General features: G+C 60.6%; 1 protein-coding gene across 1 annotated transcript in view; it reads right to left on the bottom strand.

The window, feature by feature from the left end:
* Positions 1 to 26,137, bottom strand: part of COLQ (collagen like tail subunit of asymmetric acetylcholinesterase) — a 53,300-nt gene that overhangs the window by 8,950 nt on the left and 18,213 nt on the right. The window contains exons 2-12 of the mRNA XM_058290636.1: positions 25,252 to 25,364; positions 24,276 to 24,377; positions 22,599 to 22,643; positions 22,366 to 22,392; positions 20,312 to 20,383; positions 17,766 to 17,828; positions 17,312 to 17,338; positions 15,735 to 15,779; positions 15,571 to 15,606; positions 12,794 to 12,874; positions 4,911 to 5,016 (exon numbers count right to left, since the gene is read on the bottom strand). Coding sequence (XP_058146619.1) covers positions 4,911 to 5,016; positions 12,794 to 12,874; positions 15,571 to 15,606; positions 15,735 to 15,779; positions 17,312 to 17,338; positions 17,766 to 17,828; positions 20,312 to 20,383; positions 22,366 to 22,392; positions 22,599 to 22,643; positions 24,276 to 24,377; positions 25,252 to 25,364 — 717 coding nt within the window. The remainder of the gene's footprint in view (positions 1 to 4,910; positions 5,017 to 12,793; positions 12,875 to 15,570; positions 15,607 to 15,734; positions 15,780 to 17,311; positions 17,339 to 17,765; positions 17,829 to 20,311; positions 20,384 to 22,365; positions 22,393 to 22,598; positions 22,644 to 24,275; positions 24,378 to 25,251; positions 25,365 to 26,137) is intronic.

Raw genomic sequence — 26,137 nt, 5'->3', positions numbered from 1 at the left:
TTGGTTCCCGGCGCCTCCGAAAAGAAGACGAGCAAGACAGCAAGCTGACACGATGGGCTGGCGCAGCAAGCGGACGCAAGAAGATAACACAACAACATGGCACAATGAGATGATGCAATAAGGAAACACAATGAGAGACACAACCAGCAGGGAGCGGAGGGGGCTCAAGTAATTGGGCACCTGCCTCCTACATGGGAGGTCCCTGGTACTGTTCCTGGTGCCTCCTAAAAGATGAGCAACACAGAGAGCACACAACGGACAGACACAGAGAGCCGACAGTGAGGGCCAACATACAGGGGCGATGAGAAATAAATAAAATAAATCTTCAAAAGCGCTGTGGGAGATGGGGACTCACTGCCCCAGGAACAGTCTGGGTGATCGAGCACCTGGGAAATCGAGCTGGGACTGCTCTGGAATCAAGGAAGGGAGAGTTTTCTCGGAGCAGCCTTCCAGAAGACTCTGTGGGCCCAGCTCTTCCAGAACGCTGACCTCAGGCTCAGGAGCTTGCCCAGTTACCCTGCTGACTTTAATCCGCGGCTGACTTAACACCCGTCACTCAGAAGACAAGCATCCGCGCCGCGGGCGCCCGCGGGAAGCTGGCCGCGCCAGGTGCCGCTGATTCACTTACGCGCCGTCTGGGCGCACAACAGTCCCAGGCAAATTCGTAATTGGATGATTGCTAATTACCTCCCCCGGGCATCTGCCTCGGGGGCCCCAGCCCCTCGCTCCCTGCCATGTGGGCACTTGGCAGCCCCCCCAGCCCCGCACCTCCAGCCTCGGCCTCCGGGCCTCAGAGCACCCGCCCCCTGCCGGGCTGACCACGACCCACAGCGTCCCCACGCCCCCCTGCGCTCATCCCGTGGACTGCCCGCCCCCGGCCCCTGCAGCCCGGGGGGGCCGGCTCTCCATCCCTGCCCAGGGGGAGCGGGTCATGAGAGGGGGGGCCGGGGGAAGGCAGGGGACCTGTGCCAGGCCCCCTGCGCCCCCGGCTCCCACTCAGCTCCCACGGGCAGCGGGCTCAGGCCGGGGGTCATGGACCCGCACAGGACAACCCCCGGTCAGCTCTGCAGCCCGGGGAGGCCACGGCTCTCGGGCCCTGGAGTGTCAGCGGCGAGGGGGCTGGACTGGACCGAGGGGTTTAGCCCGTGGCCCACCCACCCCGAGACAGCTCCTGGGTCAGCGGGGCCGCGCGGGCACTGAGGTTAGGCAGTTCTTGTCTCTCCTGAGAACTGGGGTTCTATGAGAGTCTCCAGGGCAGCCCCAGGAACCCCTTTAGTAGCTGGTTAGATTAGGCAGAGGGAGGGGCTCTTTTGAATGCACCCCCACCCCAAACTTCTCCAAAGAGGGGGCTGGTGCCGGGCTCTGCTTCTTTCCCCCTCCCCGGGCCTGTCCCCACAAAGGAAGGCGCGGGAGGGGGCACGGTCCACAGTGACCGCCGCATGGCCCTGGGCCCTCCGGCCGTAACCAGGGACAGAGGTCGCAGCCCCCGTCCGCGAGCACCCGCCGGGGGCCAGCCCACCGCCCGCCCGGGTGCCATGGGGTGCTGCGAAGCTGAAGCCCAGAGCTGCCCCCCAGTAGCCACCCAGCGGGGAGACGAGGGCCAGCGCCGGGGGCGCCACGGAGGGACAATAAGCGAGTGCAACGCGGCCCTGGCAGGGAGGCCAGCGGTCACGGCCCGGGGGGGCCTCGGGGGAGGGCGGGTGCCGCCGGGCGGGGCGGGTGGCGAGGGAAGGCCGTGCCGCCGGCAGGACCGGCCAGCGCGTGGGCACAGGCAGGCCTCGGGGCCGCGCGGCAGCCCGGCAAATGCTGGAGGCGGGCGGGCAGGGGGCACAGCGAGGGCGGCCGCAGGGGGCCCGGGGGCCGGGAGGAGGCTGCCCCCGGCTGGGGGCGGAGGAGCTGGAGGGGAGAGAGGACGGGACAGTGTCAGGCCCGCCAGGGGGCCGGGCTCCCCGCAGCAGAGACCGGCAGGAGGAGCTGGGGGCCCCGTGGGCAGCTGGGGGCCCAGGCAGGAGGAGCTGGGGACCCCGTGGGCAGCTGGGGGCCCAGGCAGGAGGAGCTGGGGACCCCGTGGGCAGCTGGGGGCCCAGGCAGGAGGAGCTGGGAGCCCCACAGCTGGGGGCCCAGGCAGGAGGAGCTGGGGACCCCATGGGCAGCTGGGGGGCCGGTGGGCAGCTGGGGGCCCAGGCAGGAGGCGCTGGGGACCCCGTGGGCAGCTGGGGGCCCTGTGGGCAGCTGGGAGCCCTGTGGGCAGCTGGGGGCCCAGGCAGGAGGAGCTGGGGACCCCGTGGGCAGCTGGGGGCCCTGTGGGCAGCTGGGAGCCCTGTGGGCAGCTGGGGGCCCAGGCAGGAGGAACTGGGGACCCCATGGGCAGCTGGGGGGCCCGTGGGCAGCTGGGGGCCCAGGCAGGAGGCACTGGGGACCCCGTGGGCAGCTGGGGGCCCCGTGGGCACCTGGAGGCCCCGTGGGCAGCTGGGGGCCCAGGCAGGAGGCGCTGGGGACCCCATGGGCAGCTGGGGGGCCCGTGGGCAGCTGGGGGTCCAGGCAGGAGGAGCTGGGGGCCTGTGGGCAGCTGGGGGCCCAGGCAGGAGGAGCTGGGAGCCCCACAGCTGGGGGTCCAGGCAGGAGGAGCTCAGGGCCCCGTGGGCAGCTGGGGGCCCAGGCAGGAGGAGCTGGGGACCCCGTGGGCAGCTGGGGACCCAGGCCCCGCCCCCCGCGGCCAGCCCTGCTTCCCTGGACACAGCTGGAGGGCCGGAGGGCGGGCTGTGCGGGCAGACCATCCCAGGGAGGTCCCGGGTCTGTCTGCTCGGGACCCCATGTGTGCGCCCACCCCCGTCCCCGGCTCCCCCTCAGTGCCCTGAGCGCCTCTGCACCCCAAGAGCCAGGAGACCCCTGTGCAAGGCAAGCCCAGGCTTCGGCCAAAACCTCCGTCCCTGGGGTGGGCAGTGCGTGGTCACGGGCTCCGGGGAAACGTTATGCCTGCAGGGCCTGGGGGGCGGGGGCTAGAGGGAAGGGCCCCCGAACGGTCATGCGGCCGACCCACGTGGACAGACATGCGGACAATGGCCGAGCGCCACGGGAGTCCAGCCCCTGGAGCACACGGAATAGGCGGAGAGACCACCGGGAGACGTGCCAACTGGACGCGCTCCCCCGCGCACCTCTGCGCTTTCGTGCCCTGCTGAGCAGACGCTGCTGGAAGCCGGCCTTGCTAGGGGGTGACGGAGGACGAGTGCGGGCGGGAGAGGGGGGATCCCCCAGCCCTGGAGAGGGCCCTTCGGGTAACGGGGTGCCTGAACAGGGCTCCGGAGGCACGGCTGTGCGCCTCAGGGGGTCGCCCCAGCCCTGGGGGACTCTGGAGCCCGAGCACCGTGGCTGGACAGGCCACGGCATCCAGGCCCACACGTACTTGGGCCGCAGCTACTTCAGAGGCAGAAGGGGGGGAGCACAGGTCGGAGGGCAGTGGAGGCAGCTCAAACCCTCGGGTACCTGCCCACCACATGGGAGGTCCCGAGTTCAGTTCCTAGTGCCTCCTAAGAAGACGAGCAAGACAGCGAGCTGACACAACAGGCTGGTGCGGCGAGATGGCACAACGAGATGATGCAACAATGAGGAAACACAATGAGAGACACAACAAGCAGGCAGTGGATGTAGCGCAAGCAATTGGGCGTCTCTCTCCTGCAAGGGAGGTCCTGGGTTTGGTTCCCGGTGCCTCCTAAAAAGAAGACAAGCAGACACAGGCACAATGAACAGACATAAGAGCAGACAGCTTGCGCAAACAACAAAGGGAGGGAATAAACACTAATAAATATATCTTAAAAAAAAACAACGCACACGTACAAAGGGGACCTCTCCAGATGTTTTCCTCTCATAATTCTCTAGGATCTTTGTCCAATCCTTTTGCAGCAGGTGGAGGAATGGAGAGAATCCTAACACAGTAATGTCAAAGACTGAATTTTCCTGGTACCTTGGCAGGTTGGAGACTTGGAATCAGCTTTAATTTTAATATGACTTCGCTTGCCCACCCCAATTGCAAATATATTCCCATAAACACAGAGAAAAAAAGAACACCATGGAATTTTTAAATGTCTTCATTTTCTCAAGAAAAAAGTTGGAATAAAAATGGTTTTGATTCACTTTACATAACAAAAAGCCTTGCCCAGTGAGTAAACAGGCTTCTGGAACCTAAAGTTACTGTGTTTATATGGAAGGTGTGCTGTGAATGGCCTTGCTTTAGCTGATGAGGAAACAAACTAAATAAAGGCAAAGCAAGATAGCAGTGAGTCACAAGTAACCATCCCTTCTTCAAGCAGCACTCATGTGGGAGGCCGGCGCTCAACCACTGAGCCACATGGGCTCCCCTGGGTTGGTTTTCTCGTTTATTTGCTTGTTGTTTGTTTTCTTTTGTTTTTAGGAGACACCGGGGACCGAACCCAGGACCTCTCATGTGGGAAGCAGGCACGCAACTGCTTGAGCCCCATGCGCTCCCCAAGTGGTAGACTTTTGATTTCCTTTTCGTGATTCAATGCAAATAAGAATTATTTCATCCCACCACGTAAAATAGAAAAATCTGCAACTTCCTCTTTACTTCTGGATGTAAGAGTCTAGCAGGAGCCATGAAACGTCTTACTCTTAATTTAGAAAAATGTGCTAGTCGATGAAACACGTGCCTATTAGTTGTCACGTAAAGTGCAAGTCACATGGCAATGCATTTTTTTTTCTCTTCCTCTCCTGCTAAAACAAAGCCAGAACGACATTCACCTCTCGTGGGCAAGAGCCGAATGAGCCAAACTTGTGGGGAAATGAGCAGGAACCTAGGGTGTCCCGGCAGTTTCCACTCTAAACCCTCGGCCGCGCCCTCCGCGGGCCCCCCCCCCGAAGGCCACGCCCTGCGCAGTGAGGCGTGTGGGTCTTACCTGCAGCCGGGGGCCCCGAGGGGCCTGCGGGCCCCGGGGGGCCGGGTCGGCCCGAGGGCCCAGGCTTGCCGGGGGGGCCCGTGGACCCGCCGTCTCCCTTCTGGCCCTGAGAGAGAGAAGCGGGGCCTGTCACCCGGGCACCACACGGCAAGACCCTCCTGTGGGCGCACCCAGGGACCACCGTGCGCACCCAGGGACCACCCGTGGGCGCACCCAGGGACCACCGCGCGGGTCGGAGCAAGCGCCCAGCGCAGGACGCAGCCCCGGGGGGGGCGTCTACACCTCCACAGGGCGTAAGGCAGGTGACACCGGGGCGCGACAGTGCAGGTGGCCGGTCTCAGCCCCTTCTCCGGGCAGGGACAGACGCAGGCCACGGGGCCTCGGCACAGCGAGCTGCGCCCGAGCCCGTGGGGCCACTTTCACTCCACCACGAAGGCCGGCCCAAGCGGTGGCCTCTCGCTGCTCCCTGGACACCCCCCGGGCTACTGGCCATGGCCAGGCTGTCCCGCCGGCCCCCGCGCCCTCCTCTCGGCTCCGGCCGCCTCGCCTGCCCTGTGGCCTTCCGGGGCCCCGAGCCCCTGGCCCCGCACTCTGCGGTGACCCTCACCCATCCTTCAGCTCTCAGCGCCAATGCCGCTGCCCCCCGCCCAGCCAGCGCCCCGGCGCCCGCCCTCGTCACTCAGCCCCTTCCCTGCGTGGCGTCCGTGCCGATCTTAAGTACGTGGCGACTGCCCTGTCCCTTTCATCCGTGCCTATCCGCGAGGCCCGGGCTCCAGGGGGCTGCACCCTGGCTTGTTCTCCTTCCTCTCCCAGATGAGGAAGGCGCCGGAAGCACAAAGGGGGCCAGCTCTGTCGAGCCACAGATCGAGACATGTCGGTTTTACCTGGGCCTCATGAGCTGGGCGTCTCCGGCCATCCCTCTGCGCCTCAGTTTCCTCACCTGTAGAACTGGGCTCCTTACAGCCCGCAGGCCTGCGATGAGGGTAGCGATGCTCCCGTGGGCGCCGAGAGGCTGTGACGGAGCAGAGGGCCACGGCGGGCAAGCCCACGGCCACGGCACCCGGCCTGGCTCCGCCGTCCTCACGTGCTCAGAGAAGTCCTGGTTCCTTCCGGAGGCGCCCGTCCGCAGCTGCGGCGTCCCCCACGGCCGTCCCGCCCTCGGGGCTGACCTTGGCGCAGATCCCAGGAGCCAAGGGCCTTCCCTGAACAGTCGGCCAACTGTCCACTCTTGCCCCGGAACCCGCAACGTGTTGGACCTGGATCCCCCTCGAAACTTGGGCCTGGGCAGACTTGCCCACCTCAGGAAACGCAATCTTCTTCCAGTGCTGTGGGCAACGGGCTTACCTCTTCCTTATTGTAAATGTTACACCTGTTCTAGCGTAGACGTTGCCTTATTGTAGATGTTGTTGCTTATTGTGGATGTTGCAGTTGTTCCCTGTTATTGTAATGATGTTGCAGTTCTGATAGCAAACAGCTGCTCGGTAGTTTCCAATAAATACTAGGTGGAAACTAGGGTCGAGGCTCTCAGTTCCAGAAGCTGGGAGTCCCCTGGTCCCGTCTTTATCTCCTCTCATGTCTCTCTCCGTCTCTTTATTTTGTTAAGTTCTGTGTTGCCTCCCTTCGAGCCAGCCCACTGTGAGCTGATCTCAGCACTCCAGTCTGGGAAGCAGGCACGCTGGGGACAGCTTTCCAGCACCACGTACCACCTCGTCGTCGTGGCCCTGCCCAAGGAGCTCTTGAACCCTTACGGAGGGGCCTGAGAGGTTTCCAGTTTCGTCCTTATGCCTTCACCTGAGCTGAAGCCACGAGGTGACCAAAGCGGGCCTCCAGGGCGGCGGAGGACGCCGGCGTCTTAATATAGGCGTAGGTAAGGCCTGCGTTCTAACAGCGACGCCAGCTGGCGCCGAGACAGGAGGTGCCGGCGCCGAGACAGGAGGTGCCGGAGCCGAAGGCGCTGAATGCGCTCGTTGATTCCGGCGCCGGCGGCGATGGAACATCCTGCTCATCGGTCACAGGCCGGAGGGAGGCCGTCTCTTACCAGCAATGCTTCCCAGGAGAGCCACGTCCTCACTCGCTTCACGAGTCGGGGGTCTCGCTCCAGGAGCTTGTGCTGTCTCCTGCACTGAGGGTTCTTCTGATGAAACCAGCAGGTGCTTCTCCGGCCTGTGGGAGGGCGAGGCTTGAGGGAGGAAGGTGAAGCGAGAAGGGCAGTGTGGGGGAGCTGGCCTTGGCTTTGAAGCTGGCCCGGCTGGGGTCTGGGCTCGGAACCTCCCCCTTCCTCGGATGAGCCGAGGGGCTTGGGCGCGGTGGGCTCTGATCCGTGTGGCTCTGAAACCCCAGTCTCCTGGAGTCCCTCCGGTCTGCCGTTCCCAGGCTCTGGACTGGCTTACAGAAACCTCCAGAAGTCTTGGGCTCGTAGCACCGCCGCTAGAGCACACTCTCGCTACATAAGACTCTACTCTAGGAAGCCAGAACACGATAAAAAGCAAGTGCCATGGCCGGTCCAAGACCAAGCGCCAAGCGCCTGCTGACCAGAAGGGAGCCGAGCCTCGGGCCTCACTCAGTGGCTTAGGACGCCTCACGGAAAGGACGCGCCCTTTTCCCAACCTCTCTGGGCAGCCGGGCTCGGTCCTGATGGAGCTTGGAAGACTGACCCATGCCGGCCCCTTGGGATGGCGGCCCCTCTCAGTTAGGGGTGGAGGGGACATCACCATCCCAGAGCCCTCAGGACCGGGGACTCTCCTAGAGACTTGCTGTGACTCCAGCAAGGGAGAACTTGCATCACTGATGTCGAGGCCGTGGCCACGGGGGGTGCTGAGGGCAGGGAGAGGAAAGACAGGTGTGCTGTGGGGACCTCTTTTGGGGCTTGGAATTGCCCTGAATGACACTGCAATGACAGATGCAGGCCATTATATACCCTGCTGTAACCTGCAGAATCCGGCGGGGGAGCGTGTAAACTACAAGGTAAGCTTCACTCCACACCTAGAGGCAAGGCTCCAAAACGTGTTCATCAGCTGCAGTGAATGCACCGCACTAACGAAGGACACTGATTGGGACAATGAGGGAGGTGGGGGGAGCGGGGCATATGGGAATCCCCGATATTCTTTATGTGACATTTGTGTAATCTAAGTATCTTTTAAAAGTAAATAAGTAAAATTATTTGAAATTGGCAAAAAAGAGAGACCGACCTGGTCAAATCGCTCTCAGTGAGCCTGAGAAATTATGCCTTCCTGACCTCAGGCCCCACCGGAAAGACAAACTCTACCTGAGAAGAGACAGAGCACAGCAGCTTCTTGAATGTCAAGCGTAAAAAAACCCCGGAGAGGGGAAGCGGAGTTGGCCCAGTGGTTAGGGCGTCCGTCTACCACATGGGAGGTCCGCGGTTCAAACCCCGGACCTCCTTGACCCGTGTGGAGCTGGCCCATGCGCAGCGCTGATGCGCGCAAGGAGTGCCGTGCTACACAGGGGTGTCCCCCGCGTGGGGGAGCCCCACGCGCAAGGAGTGCGCCCCGTGAGGAGAGCCGCCCAGCACAAAGCAAAGTGCAGCCTGCCCAGGAATGGCGCTGCCCACACAGAGAGCTGACACAGCAAGATGACACAACTAAAAGAAACACAGATTCCCATGCCGCTGACAAGAGTACAAGCAGTCACAGAGGAACACACAGCGAATGGACACAGAGAGCAGACAACTGGGGCAGGGGGAAAGGGAGGAAATAAAATAAAATAAATAAATCTTTAAAAGAAAAAAAGAAAGAAATCAGGAGAGAAATCAGCAGGTGGGGAGCAAATGATGAAAGAAAAGCTTTTCCCTCCTCTTTCTTCTTTCTCTGAGCCCAGTTTTTAGGACATCGGTGCCTGTGGCATCACTGTGAAATGTCCACCAAGCAGCCCATGGGAAATTGGACGGGGACACTGGGCCTTCAGACGGTGGAGCCTGAAATTTCCAGACCACAAACCGTGTCACCTCTGGGTGGACTTGGCAAAGGCCATCCTGGCTTCGTAGCTTAGCGGGGCTCTGAACCCTGGCGCTCACTGGGCTCGTGTGGACGGCCTAAGAAACAGAACCAGGGGAAACGGACTTTGGCCCAGTGGTTAGGGCGTCCGTCTACCATATGGGAGGTCCGCGGTTCAAGCCCCGGGCCTCCTTGACCCGTGTGGAGCTGGCCATGCGCAGTGCTGATGCGCGCAAGGAGTGCCCTGCCACGCAAGGGTGTCCCCCGCGTGGGGGAGCCCCACGCACAAGGAGTGCGCCCGTGAGGAAAGCCGCCCAGCGTGAAAAGAAAAAGCAGCCTGCCCAGGAATGGCGCCGCCCACACTTCCCGTGCCGCTGACGACAACAGAAGCGGACAAAGAAACAAGACGCAGCAAATAGACACCAAGAACAGACAACCAGGGGAGGGGGGGGGAATTAAATGAATAAATAAATCTTTAAAAAAAAAAAAAAAGAAAGAAACAGAACCAGCTAAGCCTAAAACACCTGCCAAGGCCCACGGGAGCTCGAGTGCGTCAGAACAGGCCTGGCCGCCGGGTGCCTCGAGAGGCAGACGGGGAGTCCCCGCAGAGAGACACGGCGGCGAAGTCCAACAGGGCCCCGGGGTCCTCGGCCGGGGAGGGGACACGCGGAGGGGGCGGCCCTTTAATCCGGGGTGGAGAAGAAGGGTGGGGAACACAGGGTGAGCCAGAGGAACTCCCCACCAGTGACGGTGGACAACCATTCTTTAAGGAAAGAAACGTCTAAATTGGGAAATCCGTTTATTTTCAGCAAAACCACAGGTCTGTGGCGCTACTCCAGGCCGGAGCATGTGGCAGGAAAAGCAGGACTGGGCACCTTAAAAAATGTTCAGAACCAATTTTAGCAATTCTCACTTCCTGTTCCTGGTGTGTCGTCAGCCGCACCAGCTTTAGCTGGGAATTTTTAAAAATGCAATTTCTAGGGCCCCACCCCAGACCCACTGAATCTGCAGCTCTGCTGGTGGGCCAGCAATCTGAGGCTCCCTGAGCCTTCCAGGTGACTCCAGCCCGGGGTAAGGTTTGGGAGACCCTGATCTAGCCGAAAGGTTAATTATTTTGGAACAAGACTTTGCACAAATATTTTCCCCTGGCATTACATATAATTTAGTTAGAACTCTCTTAGCCAAGCAAGCTATGGCTTCTTCATTTAATAAGATATTATGTAGACATTTAAAATTTTGTTTAAAAATGTTTCATGAGTGGGAAGCAGATTGGGCTCACCTGATAGAGCATCCGCCCACCACATGGGAGGTCCAGGGTTCAAACCCTGGGCCTCCTGACCCATGTGGAGCTGGCCCACGCGCAGTGCTGATGCGCGCAAGGAGTACCGTGCCACGCGGGGATGTCACCCACATAGGAGAGCCCCACACGCAAGGAGTATGCCCCGTAAGGAGAGCCACCCAGCGCGAAAGAAAGTACAGCCTGCCCAGGAATGGCACCACACACATTGAGAACTGATGCAGCAAGATGACGCAACAAAAAAGAGACGCAGTATCCCAGTGCCGCTGACAAGAATACAAGCGGACACAGAAGAACACACAGTGAATGGACACAGAGCAGACAATGGGAGTGGGGTGGGGGTGGGGAAATAAATAATTAAAAATAAATCTTTAAAAAAAAAGTTTCATGAGTATCTGCAGTAACAAGCAAAAATGTGTAGATAGTGATTTTAATTTTAAAAAGTTCGGGATACAAAAATTATATTAGGATATAAAAGAAACAAGGATTTGCAAAGCATCCCCCTCCTCAAATAATGCTGGAAGGAAATATACCAAAATGGCAACCCCAGCGCTTAAGTATTAGATAATCTCCCCACTATTTAATTTTTCAGGATTTCTGTGATCACCACATATTATACCAATAGTGAGCAGAGAGGCCAAAACAAAAACATGTTAAAACCAAGAAAGTAAACACATCTCTAGGGGAACACCCATCCATTAAAGAAAAAGCAGACGTTTCTCTGGGCGCTCAACACGGTTCGAAAGCAGCCGAGGATAATGCACCTTCTTTCCTCTCCGCATCACGCCATGTACACGCCACGTACACGCCACGTACCTTAACACCAGAGCCTGCTGCCCAGAGGAGCTCAGAAAGAGACATTTCCCTAAACCGCAAAGAGTGCCCACAAAGAGGGTCCCTTAGAAACTGAGGGCCGAGCGAGGCGAGTCAACCACCCTTTGGTCAAGACGCAGAAGGCTCTTCGATGGTAGGGAAATATCCGGTCTCTTCTCTAAAATTCCAGTTGTATCCAGGGCGATGAGGCAAAAGCAGTTTTCCTGGGTAACCAACAAGATCCGGCCTCCATTCCCAGGTACTTTGGCTGTGATAATCCTGTTCTTAGGAACGGTGTTAGCCAAAGGGGTGCTGATGGAAAATACCAGCACTCTGTTGGCTTTTATAAAGGGTATTTATTTGGGGTAGAAGCTCACAGTCACAAGGCCATAAAGCGTAAGTTACTTCCCGCGCCAAAGTCTGTTGCCACGTGTTGGGGCAAGATGGCGGCCGACGTCTGCGGAGAGTTCTGGCTTGCTGGGTTCCTCTCTTTCCAGGGCTCGTTTCTCTCTGGGCTCAGCTGCTGTGCTCACTCCTTAAGACAAGCTGTAGACTATCAGGCAAATGGCTCTGTCTCTCTTCCTGGGGCTTCTGCCATGTCTAAGTAGCCGTCTCTATTCCTCTGTGTTCTTCTCCTGTGCGTCCACTTCCTGGAGTCCAACTCAAAACTCTAGCATCGAACACCAACATCAAAGCTCTAGCATCAAAGCTCCATCTCCGTCCTTTGCCATGCCTTTTGTCCCTACTGACGTGGCCCAATCAGAGCCCTAAACATGATTTAATTACGCCCAGGTACAGACCAGTTTATAAACATAATCCAATATCTATTTTTGGAATTCATAAACATAACAAATTGTTACAGGAACCAAAGATTCACCCTTGTCTTCTGGCCTTGGACACAGTTTGAACAGAGCACCTAATCACAAACTATGACGGACCTAGAAAAGAGCAGCTGCTGGGCGTGGCGGAGCCTCTGCCCACCTGCTCTGCTGAGCCCCCCAGCCTGCCTCTGCCCACCTGCTCTGCTGAGCCCCCCAGCCTGCCTCTGCCCACCTGCTCTGCTGAGCCCCCCAGCCTGCCTCTGCCCACCTGCTCTGCTGAGCCCCCCAGCCTGCCTCTGCCCACCTGCTCTGCTGAGCCCCCCAGCCTGCCTCTGCCCCAGCTCTGCTGAGCCCCCCAGCCTGCCTCTGCCCAGCTCTGCTGAGCCCCTGAGCCTGCCTCTGCCCACCTGCTCTGCTGAGCCCCCCAGCCTGCCTCTGCCCCAGCTCTGCGGAGCCCCCCAGCCTGCCTCTGCCCAGCTCTGCTGAGCCCCTGAGCCTGCCTCTGCCCACCTGCTCTGCTGAGCCCCCCAGCCTGCCTCTGCCCCAGCTCTGCGGAGACCCCAGCCTGCCTCTGCCCACCAGCTCTGCGGAGCCCCCCAGCCTGCCTCTGCCCCAGCTCTGTGGAGCCCCCCAGTCTGCCTCTGCCCACCGGCTCTGCGGAGCCCCCCAGCCTGCCTCTGCCCACCTGCTCTGCTGAGCCCCCCAGCCTGCCTCTGCCCACCTGCTCTGCTGAGCCCCCCTGGCTGCCTCTGCACACTGGCTCTGCTGAGTTCCCCAGCCTGCCTCTGCACACCGGCTCTGCTGAGCCCCCCAGCCTGCCTCTGCACACCGGCTCTGCTGAGCCCCTGAGCCTGCCTCTGCCCTGGCTCTGCTGAGCCCCCCAGCCTGCCTCTGCCCCAGCTCTGCGGAGCCCCCCAGCCTGCCTCTGCCCCAGCTCTGCAGAGCCCCCCAGCCTGCCTCTGCACACCCCAGCTCGGGGAGATGATCCCCAGGTCTTACCTGCTTGCCTCGCTTTCCTGGCCTTCCCATGGGCCCCCGGGGCCCCGCTAGCCCAGGCTCACCCTTTGGGCCTATTTCACCCTGAAAAGAAGAAAGAGAAGCGAGAGAGGAATTAGGGCATGTGGGGGGCTGCGTCGACACAGGTTTACCCAATCGCTGGCCATGAGGGCGATTCACTGGGTCATTCCAGATCTTTTCCAAGGAAGTTGCTCCAGGAGCTCGAGAGGGTACTAAGGTCAGCTGGAGGGTAGACAGGTTTTTCAAGGGAAAGGAAGGCCAGCGAAGGTGGCCCCGGTGAGTCCCTTGTCATCTCAGGAGCCTGCGGCCAGGCAGCATGCACTTTGGTGGCCCAAGTGGAGAGACAAATCACCACCCAGAACAACCCAGGTGAGACGCTCTTGCCTCTCGGCCATACGTGTGGCTGTGACACCAAAGATCTTGGGGAAAATGCTTTCTCTTTTAGTTGAAATTTTATGGGGCTTTTTAAACTTTGTTTTTAGCACAAATTTGAATCTATGGGTTTCTGAACGACTTTCACAGTTTTAACAACTATCATCTTTGGGAAGTTTCTGCTCGTTTCATGATCTTTATTTAGGGATACACATACAGGTCTCTGCCACTCCAGTAAAAAATGGCTTGAGTTCCAGCTCACTTCTTTTTGATTTAGATGGCAACTCATTTTGTGGGGAGAGACTTTCCAAGCATATGTTCAAATACTCAATATCATTATTGTCAAAGGCATGGAAAACACTGGAGCACTATTCCTAATCAAAAGTCCTCTTTCGAACTACCAGGTCCAAATGCACTAACTGCAAACTTCCATGGTTCAAGGCCAACCTTTGCAAAACTCATCCTGCTCCTCTCCTCCTTCCCCAGCTGCTTCTAGGACGGCAGGTCCCCGGGACTCCCCGCTCCTGCCCCCGGGGATCCCCCCACAGGCCCGAACGTGCCCCCGGCAAGATCAGGTCAGCAGCAGCCACCACGAGAGTTCCCGGCGGCCAGCGCCCCGGGAGGGCCACCCCAGCGGCCGAGAGAGAACGAGAGACAACGGATGACTCTTGTCAGGGGTCAGAGGAGGTGGAGCACGATGGAAAATCCCAGGGACACCAGTGTGCGGTGAGGACCGAGCATCGCGCTCTGAAGGCATCAGTCGGGGATCCAGCCCTGCCGAAGTCACCAATGTCTGCGGCCTCACCAGGAATTGCCCTTACACCTGGCCACCCCGTGTCCTCCCGCATTCTAGGCAGAGAGCCTGAAAGGACGGGGCGCCTTCTGCGTGGCCATGGAGAAATTTGCACAATTTGGCTGTTCGGAGTGGAGCAGAGAGGGTCTCGTTTGGCTAGGAGAAAACAGCAGCATAAAAGCCATAATTTAAAAAAGAAAACGTTGTCACAAGGACGTGTGGCCCTTCTCTTCATCAACTGCAAGCAGCCAGTAATCTCTTGATCTAATTTCCCCCTAAGACCGATTATCGTGATCATATCAGCTCTGTCTTAAAAGGGCCTGCCGAGAAAGGGAAGGAAAATTCTTTAGACGGCAAGTCTAGTAAACAGTGCAGAGACCAGAGCCTTCCAAGCTTAATTTTACAGTAATTTATTATTCTTTGATATTTGCTGTTGCACTGAATGAAAACCTAGCATAAATATTTTTAAATATTTTTTCTCTTTTAATGTTTTCTTTAATTTCTTTATATAAGTAATCTTTTTTTTGTAAAGCACAACAACCCATCTGGGTTATAAGGAACAGTTTTTTTGATAGCTTAAGATAGTGATAAATCATGATAAATTACTGCAATGATTAAAATTATTTAAATATGCTTTACTGACTCAACAATTTTACATAAAATTACTTATTCGGGTTTGGAAAATGAAACCTTAGGGTGAACTTTAAAAAATTAAAATACTAAGAAAGTAATCCACTTGCATGTTGGAAGAATTATTATGCTTCAAGGCCTAGTTAAGTAACGTTTTCAGGGTTATGCCTTACAGCATGAGGAACCAATATAATAAGAGTAGGATTAAGAGTTGTTTTAGATGATCATTTATGCGTTTCTCTCCCTCTATGTCCTGCCACCTCCCCTCACGCCACCCCCAGCCTCATTCTCCTTCCCCAAACCTTAACCTTGAGTAAAGTTTGCAAAAACCTGTCCTTCAATTGCCACCTTCACAATTTTTGGCGTGTCTGCACTCTGCTGTTATTTATTGAAGCTTTTCTCTTTAAATCAACTGAAATTAACTCCTTTTAATAAAACGAAGAGTTACCTCAAGCGAGAGATCTACGAACTCGCGTTCACTATTTAACTTCTTAAATTAAAATTTTAACTATCAAAATAAAAAGGTTGCCGTCCACCAGCTGACAGAGTTTTGCGTACCCCGGCAGTAGGGGTCCCCCACTTTGGGAAGCCCCGAGTTCCAAGTGGAGCAGCAGTGATGTACTCTGAAGGCGCCTGCGCCGTGCCTGGGGCCCATGGGCTGGAACGGCCTTGGCAGGTGCAGGTCAGGTGTGAGCCTGTGACCTCTGAGCAGTACCCTGGACGTCGCAGAGGCGGGCAAAGCAGAGGGGGCCTCGCTGCGCCCAGGTGGGGCGTCCTCCCGGCCGCTGACCTGGAGCCTCCGCGTGCAGGAGGTCTCGCGCCCCTGCCCCTCTCACCAGGGCATCAGGCCACCTGCTCCCGCCCCAGCCCAGCGCCTTCTGCGGCTCAGCCCACCTCCCCTGCGTGTCGCTGTGCTCGGGGGCGTGAAATGCACAGAGCCCCGTTTCTCCCAAGAGACACTCACCTTCTGCCCCAGCATTCCAGGAAATCCCGGGAAGCCCTGTGGAGAGAACAAACGCAGTGAGCGCCGCGGCAGGAACGCTGGACGGGCCGAGGGGCAGCCAGGAGGCGTCGACGGGGGAGCCCACCGAGGGCGGAGCCACCTCCTGTCCGGGGATCGGCCGTTACCTTTTCTCCTTTGGGACCCAGGTCGCCCCTTTCGCCTCTGGAGCCCTAAGAGGAAAGCACAGGTCAGCGAGTTCAGGCCACAGGGAGAGAGCACCTCGCCCGAGAGGCTCCCAGGCCGGCACCCGCGCTGCACGGGCCAGGGGCGCGCAGGCTTGGGCGGCCTGCCCGGGGAGCAGGGCCCTGGGGTCCTTCCGGTCGGACCCCAAAGGCGTCTCACTTGACGAAGGCCAGCTCCCAGGCTCTGCTGGGCCCTGGGCCCGCTGCGCGGTGGGGAGCTGGGCCCCGGGCCCGCTGCGCGGTGGGGAGCTGGGCCCCGGGCCCTCTGCGCTGTGGGGAGCTGGGCCCCGGGCCCGCTGCGCGGTGGGGAGCTGGGCCCCGGGCCCTCTGCGCTGTGGGGAGCTGGGCCCCGGGCCCTCTGCGCTGTGGGGAGCTGGGCCCCGGGCCCTCTGCGCTGTGGGGAGCTGGGCCCCGGGCCCTCTGCGCTGTGGGGAGCAGGCCCAGGCTCCAGCTGCCTCTTCTGACGGGCGAGACGTGCGTGGTGGGAACGCAGTCAGGACGCGCCCGCGCCTCTCCCCGCAGAGCTGCACCTGCGCATCTGCTCCAGGAGGGTCCCTACCTGCCCGGGGGCCCCTCCCTCCTCTCAGCCCACCGGCAAAGGAGAGGGGGACGTCTAGGACGGGGCTTCGGCCACTGGCGAGTGAGGCTCGGGCCCACCCCACACCCACCACAGAGACCCCGGGCCCACCCCACGCCCACCACAGAGACCCCAGGCCCACCCCACGCCCACCACGGAGCAGAGACCCCAGGCCCACCCCACGCCCACCACAGAGACCCCAGGCCCACCCCACGCCCACCACAGAGCAGAGACCCCGGGCCCACCCCACGCCCACCACAGAGCAGAGACCCCGGGCCCACCCCACGCCCACCACAGAGCAGAGACCCCAGGCCCACCCCACGCCCACCACAGAGACCCCAGGCCCACCCTTTGCCCACCACAGAGCAGAGACCCCGGGCCCATCCCACACCCACCACAGAGCAGAGACCCCGGGCCCACCCCACGCCCACCACAGAGACCCCGGGCCCATCCCATGCCCACCACAGAGACCCCAGGCCCAGCCCACGCCCACCACAGAGACCCCAGGCCCACCCCACGCCCACCACAGAGCAGAGACCCCGGCCCACCCCACGCCCACCACAGAGCAGAGACCCCAGGCCCACCCCACGCCCACCACAGAGACCCCAGGCCCACCCTTTGCCCACCACAGAGCAGAGACCCCGGGCCCATCCCACGCCCACCACAGAGCAGAGACCCCGGGCCCACCCCACGCCCACCACAGAGCAGAGACCCCGGGCCCACCCCACGCCCACCACAGAGACCCCAGGCCCAGCCCACGCCCACCACAGAGACCCCAGGCCCACCCCACGCCCACCACGGAGCAGAGACCCTGGCCCACCCTTTGCCCACCACGGAGCAGAGACCCTGGCCCACCCTTTGCCCACCACGGAGCAGAGACCCTGGCCCACCCTTTTCCCACCACTGCCCCAGCGCCCGGAAGCGGTCGGCGGCGAGCACTGACCTTCTCCCCTCTGGATCCGGGGTGGCCCTAGAAGAAAGCGGAAGGTGCGTTGCAGCCGCCCTCAGGACCTCCTGCTCAGGCCGGGAGAGGCGCGGGCTCCCCGACGGGGGGTGGGGCGCGTCTCCAGGGGCGCTGCACGTTTCGGTGGCAGCAGCCACCACAGATCTGTCCCTGAGGGGCGGGTCCACAGCAGGCCCCTAAAGAGCTGCTCTGACCCCAAAAGCCCGAACGAAGGTCCCGACCCGCTCACCGCCCTGGGCCCTACTGCCGGGGGCTCGGCAGAACGGGGCCCCCGGGGTCCCCGCGTCCCAGCACAGAGGCTCCCCAAGAGCGCGAAGGCGCCCGCTGCACAGGCTCCCCGTCGCCCGGCGCAGCCCCACCCCGTCTCCGCAGCCGGCCGCTCCTCCCAGCCTTGCAGAGAAGACCCGGGACGGCCGCCGAACCCGACACTGACCTTGGAGCCCAGCGGGCCTCTGGCCCCCGGCAAGCCCATCACGCCCAGATCGCCCTTTTCACCCTGTGGGGATTAGAAGGATTTAAACAAGACCGACTTTTTAGAGAAAGTGAAACAGAAGTAGGGGCCAAACGCGAGCAGCTTTCCCACCGACATGGTCTCTAAGTCGCCGTAAATGGGCTGATCCTCAGATCTTTTCCCAAAAGAGGGCTGTGAGGGGAGAGAAGGAGGGCCCTGGGCTCAGAAGAGAAGGGGCCAGCCCCAAACCACCCCACCGGCTGTGCTCTTTACATAGGAAGGACCCTTCCGAGGTCTCCTTACGTCTCACCCTAGAGGTGCAGCCGCCCGTGTGAGCGTCAGCCCCTGGGCCAGCTCTAAGGAACAGGAGCTGAGGGTCACAGGGGAGCTCTGGTGGCCGGCAGGGTGGTCTGCAGTTGGAACTTTCAGTACCTTCTGTGCTGAAACCTCTCTCCCAGTGCCATCCACTAGAAAGAGAAGGTGAACTACATTCTTAATTTTAAATAATTTCAGAAATCACAGTAGAGGTAAAAAGAAACAGGAGAAATTAATTTTATTTTATTTTTAAATAGTATGCAATTTTATTTTTTAAGTGGTTTTTAATTTTAAAATTTTAAAAAAGATTTATTTTTTATTATTTCTCTCCCTGCCCCCAGTTGTACAACTGTGCTCTCTGTGTCCATTTGCTGTGTGTTCTTCAGTGACTGCTTCTATCCTTATCGGTGGCACCGGGAATCTGTGTTTCTTTTTGTTGCATCATCTCATTGTGTCAGCTCTCCGTGTGTGCGGCGCCATTCCTGGGCAGGCTGCACTTTCTTTTATGATAGGCGGTTCTCCTTACAGGGGGCACTCCTTGCACGTGGGGCTCCCCTACGCGGGGGACAGCCCTGCGTGGCACGGCACTCCTTGCACGCATCAGCACTGCTCATGGGCCAGCTCCACACGGGTCAAGGAGGCCCGGGGTTTGAACCGCGGACCTCCCATGTGGTAGATGGGTGCCCTATCCACTGGGCCAAGTCCTCTTCCCTTAAGTGGTTTTTAAATTTTATTATTATCTTTTTAAAAAGATACATGAATCACATAAAAATGAAATTAATTTTAATAACCAATATATTAAGAACGATCATTTCAACATGTAACCAACATAAAAATTATTTTTGACATTTTTCCATGTTCGCACACAATCTCTTTGAAGCCTGATGTGTCTTTCACCTTGAAAGCACTTCTCAAGTCAAACACGCATTTTTCACTGGACACACGATCTGCGTGGATTTAGATTTCATAGTTTATGGTTGGAAAGGTCGATTCCCACAAGCAAGCTGTTCCAAACACAATTAAAAGTTGTTCAATACCTGAATGGAGCATTGCCTTTTGAATTTAAATTTAAATTAGTCACAGCTTTGGTGTCCCGGTGGCGCTCACCACCCCTGGGTGCTCGGGGGCCACACGTGGCCAGCGGCTGCCGTGTTGGACAGCTCAGCTCTACACAGTGGACTTTTTAAAGAAAGGTCCTTTGACCTTTGCGTAAGAGGACTAGACATTCCACGGCACGGCCAGTGGGTGGACCGGAGCTGACGGCCCACTCGCCCGCCCCCTGACCTCCCCAGGTAACATTTCGGGGTCCCGGCCTCTGTGCCCGCTCCTCCGTGGCCGGCAGCAGGAAGAGCGTAACGAAGGCTTAGAGTGGACGCTTTTGCTTCTGTGGCCCGAACGCGGAGGAGGACGCGTCGCCTTGGTGATTGTAGCTGTTTGATATTATTGATGAATTCCAAAACGAAATACTGGATTATGCTTGTAATCTGATCTGTACCTGGGCAAGACTGAGTCAGGATTAGGGCATTGAGTCCTCACCCCTTGGTGGATGGGGACTCACAGATAAAAGGCAAAAGACAGAGTTGAGGGTTTCTGATGTTGGAGTTTTGATGTTGGAGTTTGATGCTGAAGACTTAAGCTGAAGCCCTGGGAAGTCAGCACATAGAGGAAAGAGAAGCCAGCCCCAGAAAGAAAGGAACCTTGAACCCAGAGAAGAGCAAGCCCCAGGAACGCAGGAACCCAGGAAGCCTGAGCCCTCGCAGACGTCGGCAGCCATTTTGCTCCAAATAGACTTTGGTGGGGGAAGGAACTCATGCTTTATGGCCTGGTGTCTGTAAGCTCCTACCCCAGATAAACACCCTTGATAAAAACCAGCCAGTTTCTGGTGTTTTGCACCAGCACCCCTTGGCTGACTAACACAGTGATCCTAGAAGGTACGATTTGGTCCCTGCAGCCAGTGGGGTCAGCAGGACGGATGTAAGGTGCACACAAGGGCTCCCCTGGGGGCCGGGCGCAGCCCCCTCCTCGAGCAGAGCTGTAGGGCGGCCAGGGTCCTGCCACTCGGTGGAGGACATGCCCGGGCACCCTGGACCCAGCACCCACCGAAGAGGAGGCCCGCTCTGGGCCCTGCGCTCTCCTCCTCCCCTCCGAGGGCCGGGGCCGCCACCGCCCGCCCTCCTCTTCCGCCATCCCCCGACCCGGGGGTCTGCACTTACCCTGGGCCCTTCCGGGCCGGGCCAGCCGACGGGCCCAGGCATGCCGGGGACTCCTGCGGGGCCAGGCCTACCCTTGAGGGAACAGAACACGAGTCAGGAGCTGGGCTTGCTCGGCCCTCCTGGGGGCCCGGGGCCCAGAGCGAGCAAGCAGTGCCCGGCAGCCCTGCACAGGCTCAGGGAGGGCCCGCTGCTCGGGTCTCAGCGAGAGCCCCTACGGCCACAGCGTGTCCACGGACGAGACTGTTCCGCTCGGGAAAGGGAGGGCCGTGGCCAGGGACCCCCACGTCTTGGTTTCTGGATCTCGGTCGCCCCCACCGCCCGCCCAGCCACTCCCAGGGTGCCTTGCGGCGTGGGGTGGGATCACGTTTGGGGCCAGTACCGGAGGCAGTGGGTACTCCCCGAGGTCTTTGGACTTGCTCAAGGCGCCCGTTCCCCAGGGGCCGCCTGGGTGGCCCCTAACATCTCACCCACGCCACCTGCCACGGCGGCGTGTGTCCTGGGCCGCTGGAGCTGCCACGTCCCCATCCTGAAGCCACGGGCCCAGCTGCCCTGCCTTAAGGTGGGACAAACGCTGCAGTCTGCACTGCGCAGCTCCCCCAGGGGCCCGGCTGGGGCTGCACGTCGCGTGAGACCACTCGCTGGCCGGCTCCTCCGCTGCCCCGGCCAGCTCTTCCCCGACAGCTGTTCTCAGGCTCCCCCCGAGAGCGCTCCCCTGGGGCTAATCCCCCTGCCCACTGTACAGCCGTGTCGTTCCCCGCGTCCAGGCCGGGGCTGTGGCGAGCAAGGCCTGCAGGCGGGTGCCGGGACGGGGAGGCCTCCGTGCGCTCTGGGTGCCCATCGGCTAGTTTCACACTGAGCTCCGCCAGAGGCGCGGGAGACTCGGCTTCTGAACCAGGGTGGCGGGCCAGGGCGCGGGCCCCATCCCCGGGCAGCGACGGCCCTGGCTCGTCCTAAGCGCGGAGGCCACCTGGGGCCCCTCCCGGCCCGGCCCCGTGCCCTGGCTGGGCGGCCTGCGCCCTGGACAGTTGTAGCCGTGACATATAAAGGTCTGTGTGGGCTCTTGTGGCAGTGAAACCATTTGAAAGAAACATCTAACCAGGAAAAGTCATTTACATCTGGATCCCCGGGCACCTTTGCTTGCTCCTCCCTCTGTTACCAAGACTAGAATTTCAGAGCCAGTGTCCATGGGCCACAGCAACTACGAGAGCCAGTGTCCACGGGCCACGGCGACTACGAGAGCCAGTGTCCACGGGCCACGGCGACTACGAGAGCCAGTGTCCACGGGCCACGGCGAATTTGAGAGCCAGTGTCCACGGGCCACGGCAACTACGAGAGCCAGGGGCCACAGTCACGGCAACTACGAGATCCAGTGTCCACGGGCCACGGCGACTAAGAGAGCCAGTGTCCACGGGCCACAGCGAATTCGAGAGCCAGTGTCCACGGGCCACAGCGAATTCGAGGGCCAGTGTCCATGGACCATGGTGAATTCGAGGGCCAGTGTCCATGGGCCACGGTGACTTCAAGAGCCAGTGTCTATGGGCCACAGCGAATTTGAGAGCCACTGCCCACGGGCCACGGCGAATTCGAGAGCCAGTGCCCATGGGCCACGGCGAATTCGAGAACCAGTGCCCACGGGCCACGGCGAATTCGAGAACCAGTGCCCACGGGCCACAGCAACTACGAGAGCAGTGTCCATGGGCCACGGCAACTACGAGAGCCTGCTGGCCTTCTCACTTCTGCCACAGCGGGAGCCCAGAGGAACTTTCCTTTATTTCCGCTGGGCCCCAGAGGAGCAGCCATTGCTCCTGCCTGTGCAGCACTCTGCCCCCTTTAATGGAGCAGGGAACGGGAACCGCTTGTCTCACCACTCGGGGGCCTAGGGGTCCCCTGTGGGGTGGCGGGGTGAGGAGGCCTAAGTCTGGGGAAATCTGGAGGGTCCAGCTCTGGACTGGCAGGGCCAGCCGCCCTGCTCCCTCGGGACGTCCCCTCCCCGGGACTGCCCGTCCCTCCCGCAGGGGCAGCTACCCCTTGTTGTGACGTGGAGCCGGTCCTACCTTCCGTCCCGGTCGGCCGAGCTCCCCCTGTGGACGGAGAGGACAGGTCAGCAGAGCGGACAGGGGCCGAGCTCCGGAGGGGCGCCACGGGCAGCGGGGCACGACCACGCGCCGGGCTGCTGCCAGCACCTCCCACGGCGGCAGAGCCGCCCCACGGCGCCCCGTCCTCCCGGGCTCGCCGCGGGCACCGGGCAGCGCCAGCCGTGCTGACCGCCGAGCACGCTGGCCCCTACCTTTTCTCCCTTCGTTCCTGGCTTGCCCGGGAGCCCCGGCGGGCCCTAAACGGTGGAGAAAAGAGAAGAGGGAAGTGAGCGTCGGCCAGGGCAGGGCTGCGGGGGGCCGGGCTCGTGCCCTCCCACTCACCTCGCCCCCGCGCCGCCTCCTCTAGTTTCCCCTGAGAGGTTCCCGGGGCACCGGGCTGGCCGAGCTCGTACACCAACTCCCCACCAGGCTTGGTTATAGGAGGCACCGGGAATCGAACCCAAGACTTTGTGCAGGGGAGGCAGGTGCTCAACTGCTGAGCTGCACCCGCTCCCCAGGGACAGCTGGTCGTTTGCTTTGTTTTTGTTTTTAGGAGGCACCGGGAATCGAACTCAGGACCTCGTACATGGGAAGCAGGTGCTCAACCGCTGAGCTGCATCCGCTCCTGCTCCGTGGTTTCCATTTTCACCCTGGAGTGCTTGGGTGGCCTGAGAGAGCCCGACCGCTTGGCGAGGCCACTCGAGAAGGCTGGAGAAGCTCTGTGGGCTGAGAACCAGCTGCCGCACTCCCCCCTCTTCACCTGCTCCCACCAGCCTCCCTCGCTCGCAGCAGCAGCCTCGCAAGTGCCCCTGGCTGGTCGGTGGGTCAGGGGCCAAGCAGCCGGCCCCTTCCCTCCTTTGGCAGCAGAAGTCTCCTTTTTATAAGACGGTGAGAGTGTGGGCGGGCCATTAGGGCACTTTCGTCCCGCCGCCCGGTCCCAGAGGGGGTGACTCGGGCTCAGGGACTTGAGTACCCGCTGCCCCAAAGCCCTTCACCTCTGGAGCGGGCAAGCAGCTGCGTGCTGCCCACGGGCTGCGAAGCCGCCCAGTCGACCTTCCCCGAGTTCCCCAGAACAGCGGGAAGGAAATCCACCCCATCCCCCAGCTCCCACCTCATCCCCCAAACCTGCAGGGGGTCACGTCTTAGGACAAGCTCATCTCCCACTTGGCGGGGGCCAGACGCGTCCCGACAGACAGCTGAACCTGAGCGGTCCCTGCCACTCGCTTTAGAATCCCCGGGGAGTTTTCAAACATTCCCAGACCCCGCCACACCCGGGCCAATTCAGTCACATCCCTGGGAAGGGCACGGGGTCAGTAATTTCTGAAGTCCTCCCGGGGACTCCAATGGGTAGGTAAGTTTGGGGACCACTCTCTTTGGGTCGTCTGTTTTGGGGAGGGGAGAAGGGAGAGTTCTAGTTCCAATCTCTTCATTTCTCCAAGCCTCAGTTTTAGCCACGCCTTGAAATGGGGCTAGACGGTTTGACAAGGCTGCGCCCAAGTGCAAAGCTCAAACTTGACCGCGGATGATTCGCTGGAGACCTTGGCAAAATGCAGATTTGGACTGAACGGAAGGGGGGCGTTGGGCGTCTGCATTTCCCACAAGCTCCCAGACGCCAGGCTGCTGCCCGCACCAAGGGGCAGCCTGTCATTTGCTCCCCCCTCCCAAGTCCAGTAGAGCGGGGCAGTTATTACCCCCATTGCAGCGATGGGGAAATCAAGGCCTGGAGGCCAGAATTTGCCCAGGAGGAGCTGGTGTTCTGCCCACGGGGCCCTGGAGCTGGAGGGAGCTGGAGAAGGGAACGAGCCCCTCCCACGCCGTGCGAAAAGGGACGCCGAGAGCTTGCCCCGGCTGCCGCGAGAGCAGGAGAGGGTCCCTCAGAGCGCACGCACCTGGGGGCCGGGGGGTCCCGGCGAGCTGAGCGACCCTCGCTGGCACGGGGACTGGGTGGTCTCGAGCTGGAGGACGAGCTCCTTCATGTCTGCAGAGAGAAGCTTCCATGCAAAGCCACACAGGGGTCATAGGTCAGACTCAGGGGACAGAGGAAGGGTCACCAGGGTCCCAAGACTGGGGCTTCCTTGATACCCCGGTGGGACATTCTAGCCCAGTGGCTCCTCATCTCCCAGGGGGCCTGGGACACACCGGCTTGAAAGGACCACAGAGACCCCACAGCCACTCGGGGTGGACTGAGGGGCCCTTAGCCAACGCCCAGGACTGTTCCCGAGAACCACCTCGAGGGCCCCGGCTACGAGCCGCTTAGGCAGGTTGACATTCTCCGCGAGCCGCGGCGGGAGAGCTCGAGAGCAGCCCGTGGCGCGTGGCTACTGCACTGGACCGTGCGGGGCGGGGGGCTTCCGGGAAGTCGGTGAATCCCAAGCCCCCGGCCAGCCCTTCTAGGTCAGCTCCTGGGCCCTGCTCCTTGCCTCGCTTCTCCCTCTCCTCCCAAAGCCTCTTGGCTCACCCTCGGAACCAAGTAGGAAACTGTTTCCATGTTGCTTCGCCGAAATGGGCGACACGAGACATGGGCTGGGCAAGGGGAGTTCGGGATCCTTGGGGCAAAGAAAAACCGAAGGAGAAAGTCGAGCTCCGCAGGGCTGGCGGGAGTCCCGAACGTTAGAAACTCAGCCGGTATTTCGGGGAAGATGACTTCGCCAAACCCAGGTCCCTGCTGGGAAGATTGCCCCCTGCTCAACTCATCTAAAGGAGCGGGGAGCGCCCACCCGCCGCAACCCCCAGCGCCCACCCGGGGACCCCCACTCCGCACGGGTTGGGGGGCTCAGGAGACGTTCGGGAGGGTGGGGGCGCGGGGTGCAGCCGTGGGCGGGCACTGAGGACCCCGCCTTCTCCAGCAAGCCCTCACGTACTCACCGGGCTCTGGCCCCCTCGGAAGAACGGGGGTGGGAAGAGAGGGGGCGGCGGGGGCGTCAGCAGGCAGCAGGCTTTGGGGCCACCTCGCTTCTTCTGGTCGAGGCCCGGGAGAGCTGCGGAGGGAAGAGCCGCGCTGGTCGGCACGCGGGGGGCCGGCCCTCCGTCCTGCCGCGAGCCCAAGGGGGCCCCAGCACCACCGCAGCTCCCCAGGCTCGTCTCCAGCCTTCTCGAGGGGAGCAGAGCCGTCCACCCCTCACCCGCTGAAGTGAGACGGTTATAACGAGCAGGTTCACACCCTCGTTACCAAACGAGTGTAAACGGTGCCGGGACCACCACAGGGCCCGTTTCCCCTTCTCCAGGCACTTGCTGTCCACGTAAGTGTGGCGAAGAAAGCCACGTTCAAACGCTCCTGACGAGCCCCCGGAGCTGGGAGAAGGAGGCGTTCCTTCCTAAGTGGGGGCTTGTGTCCAGATGAAAACCCCGGAGCAGGAGGCGGCCACGGGCGGGGGCACGGCTGGGTGGTTTCGGGCACACCTTGGAGCCCAGACGCTGCACGGAGTCACCTCGGACGCCTCCGCGCACGGCGGGTGCCCTGGGCCCTGCAGCTCCGTGTTCCCGAGGCGTCACCCCGTGTTAGCACGTGCTGACGTACACCTCGCAGAAGAGCACAGATCGCGAGCGTACAGCCCAATAAACAGCTGTGACGTGAGACCACCGAGAAGGCAGCCCCCAGGAAACCCCGCAGCCCCCCTCCCGCCCCCAGCCCCGACTCTCGGCTTCTGACGCCGTAGGTCCGTTCCGCCTGTTTCTGACGGTTAGTAAGTGGGATCGAGGCGCGTGAGCCCCTTCAGTCCGGGCTTCTTTTGGCCCACGGGGGTGGGTGGGC

Source organism: Dasypus novemcinctus, chromosome 31 (assembly GCF_030445035.2).
Source record: "Dasypus novemcinctus isolate mDasNov1 chromosome 31, mDasNov1.1.hap2, whole genome shotgun sequence".
In the NCBI taxonomy this organism is placed as follows: Eukaryota; Metazoa; Chordata; class Mammalia; order Cingulata; family Dasypodidae; genus Dasypus; species Dasypus novemcinctus.
The sequence above is the reverse complement of the archived record's forward strand: the minus strand, read 5'-3'. Positions and strand labels throughout refer to the sequence as shown.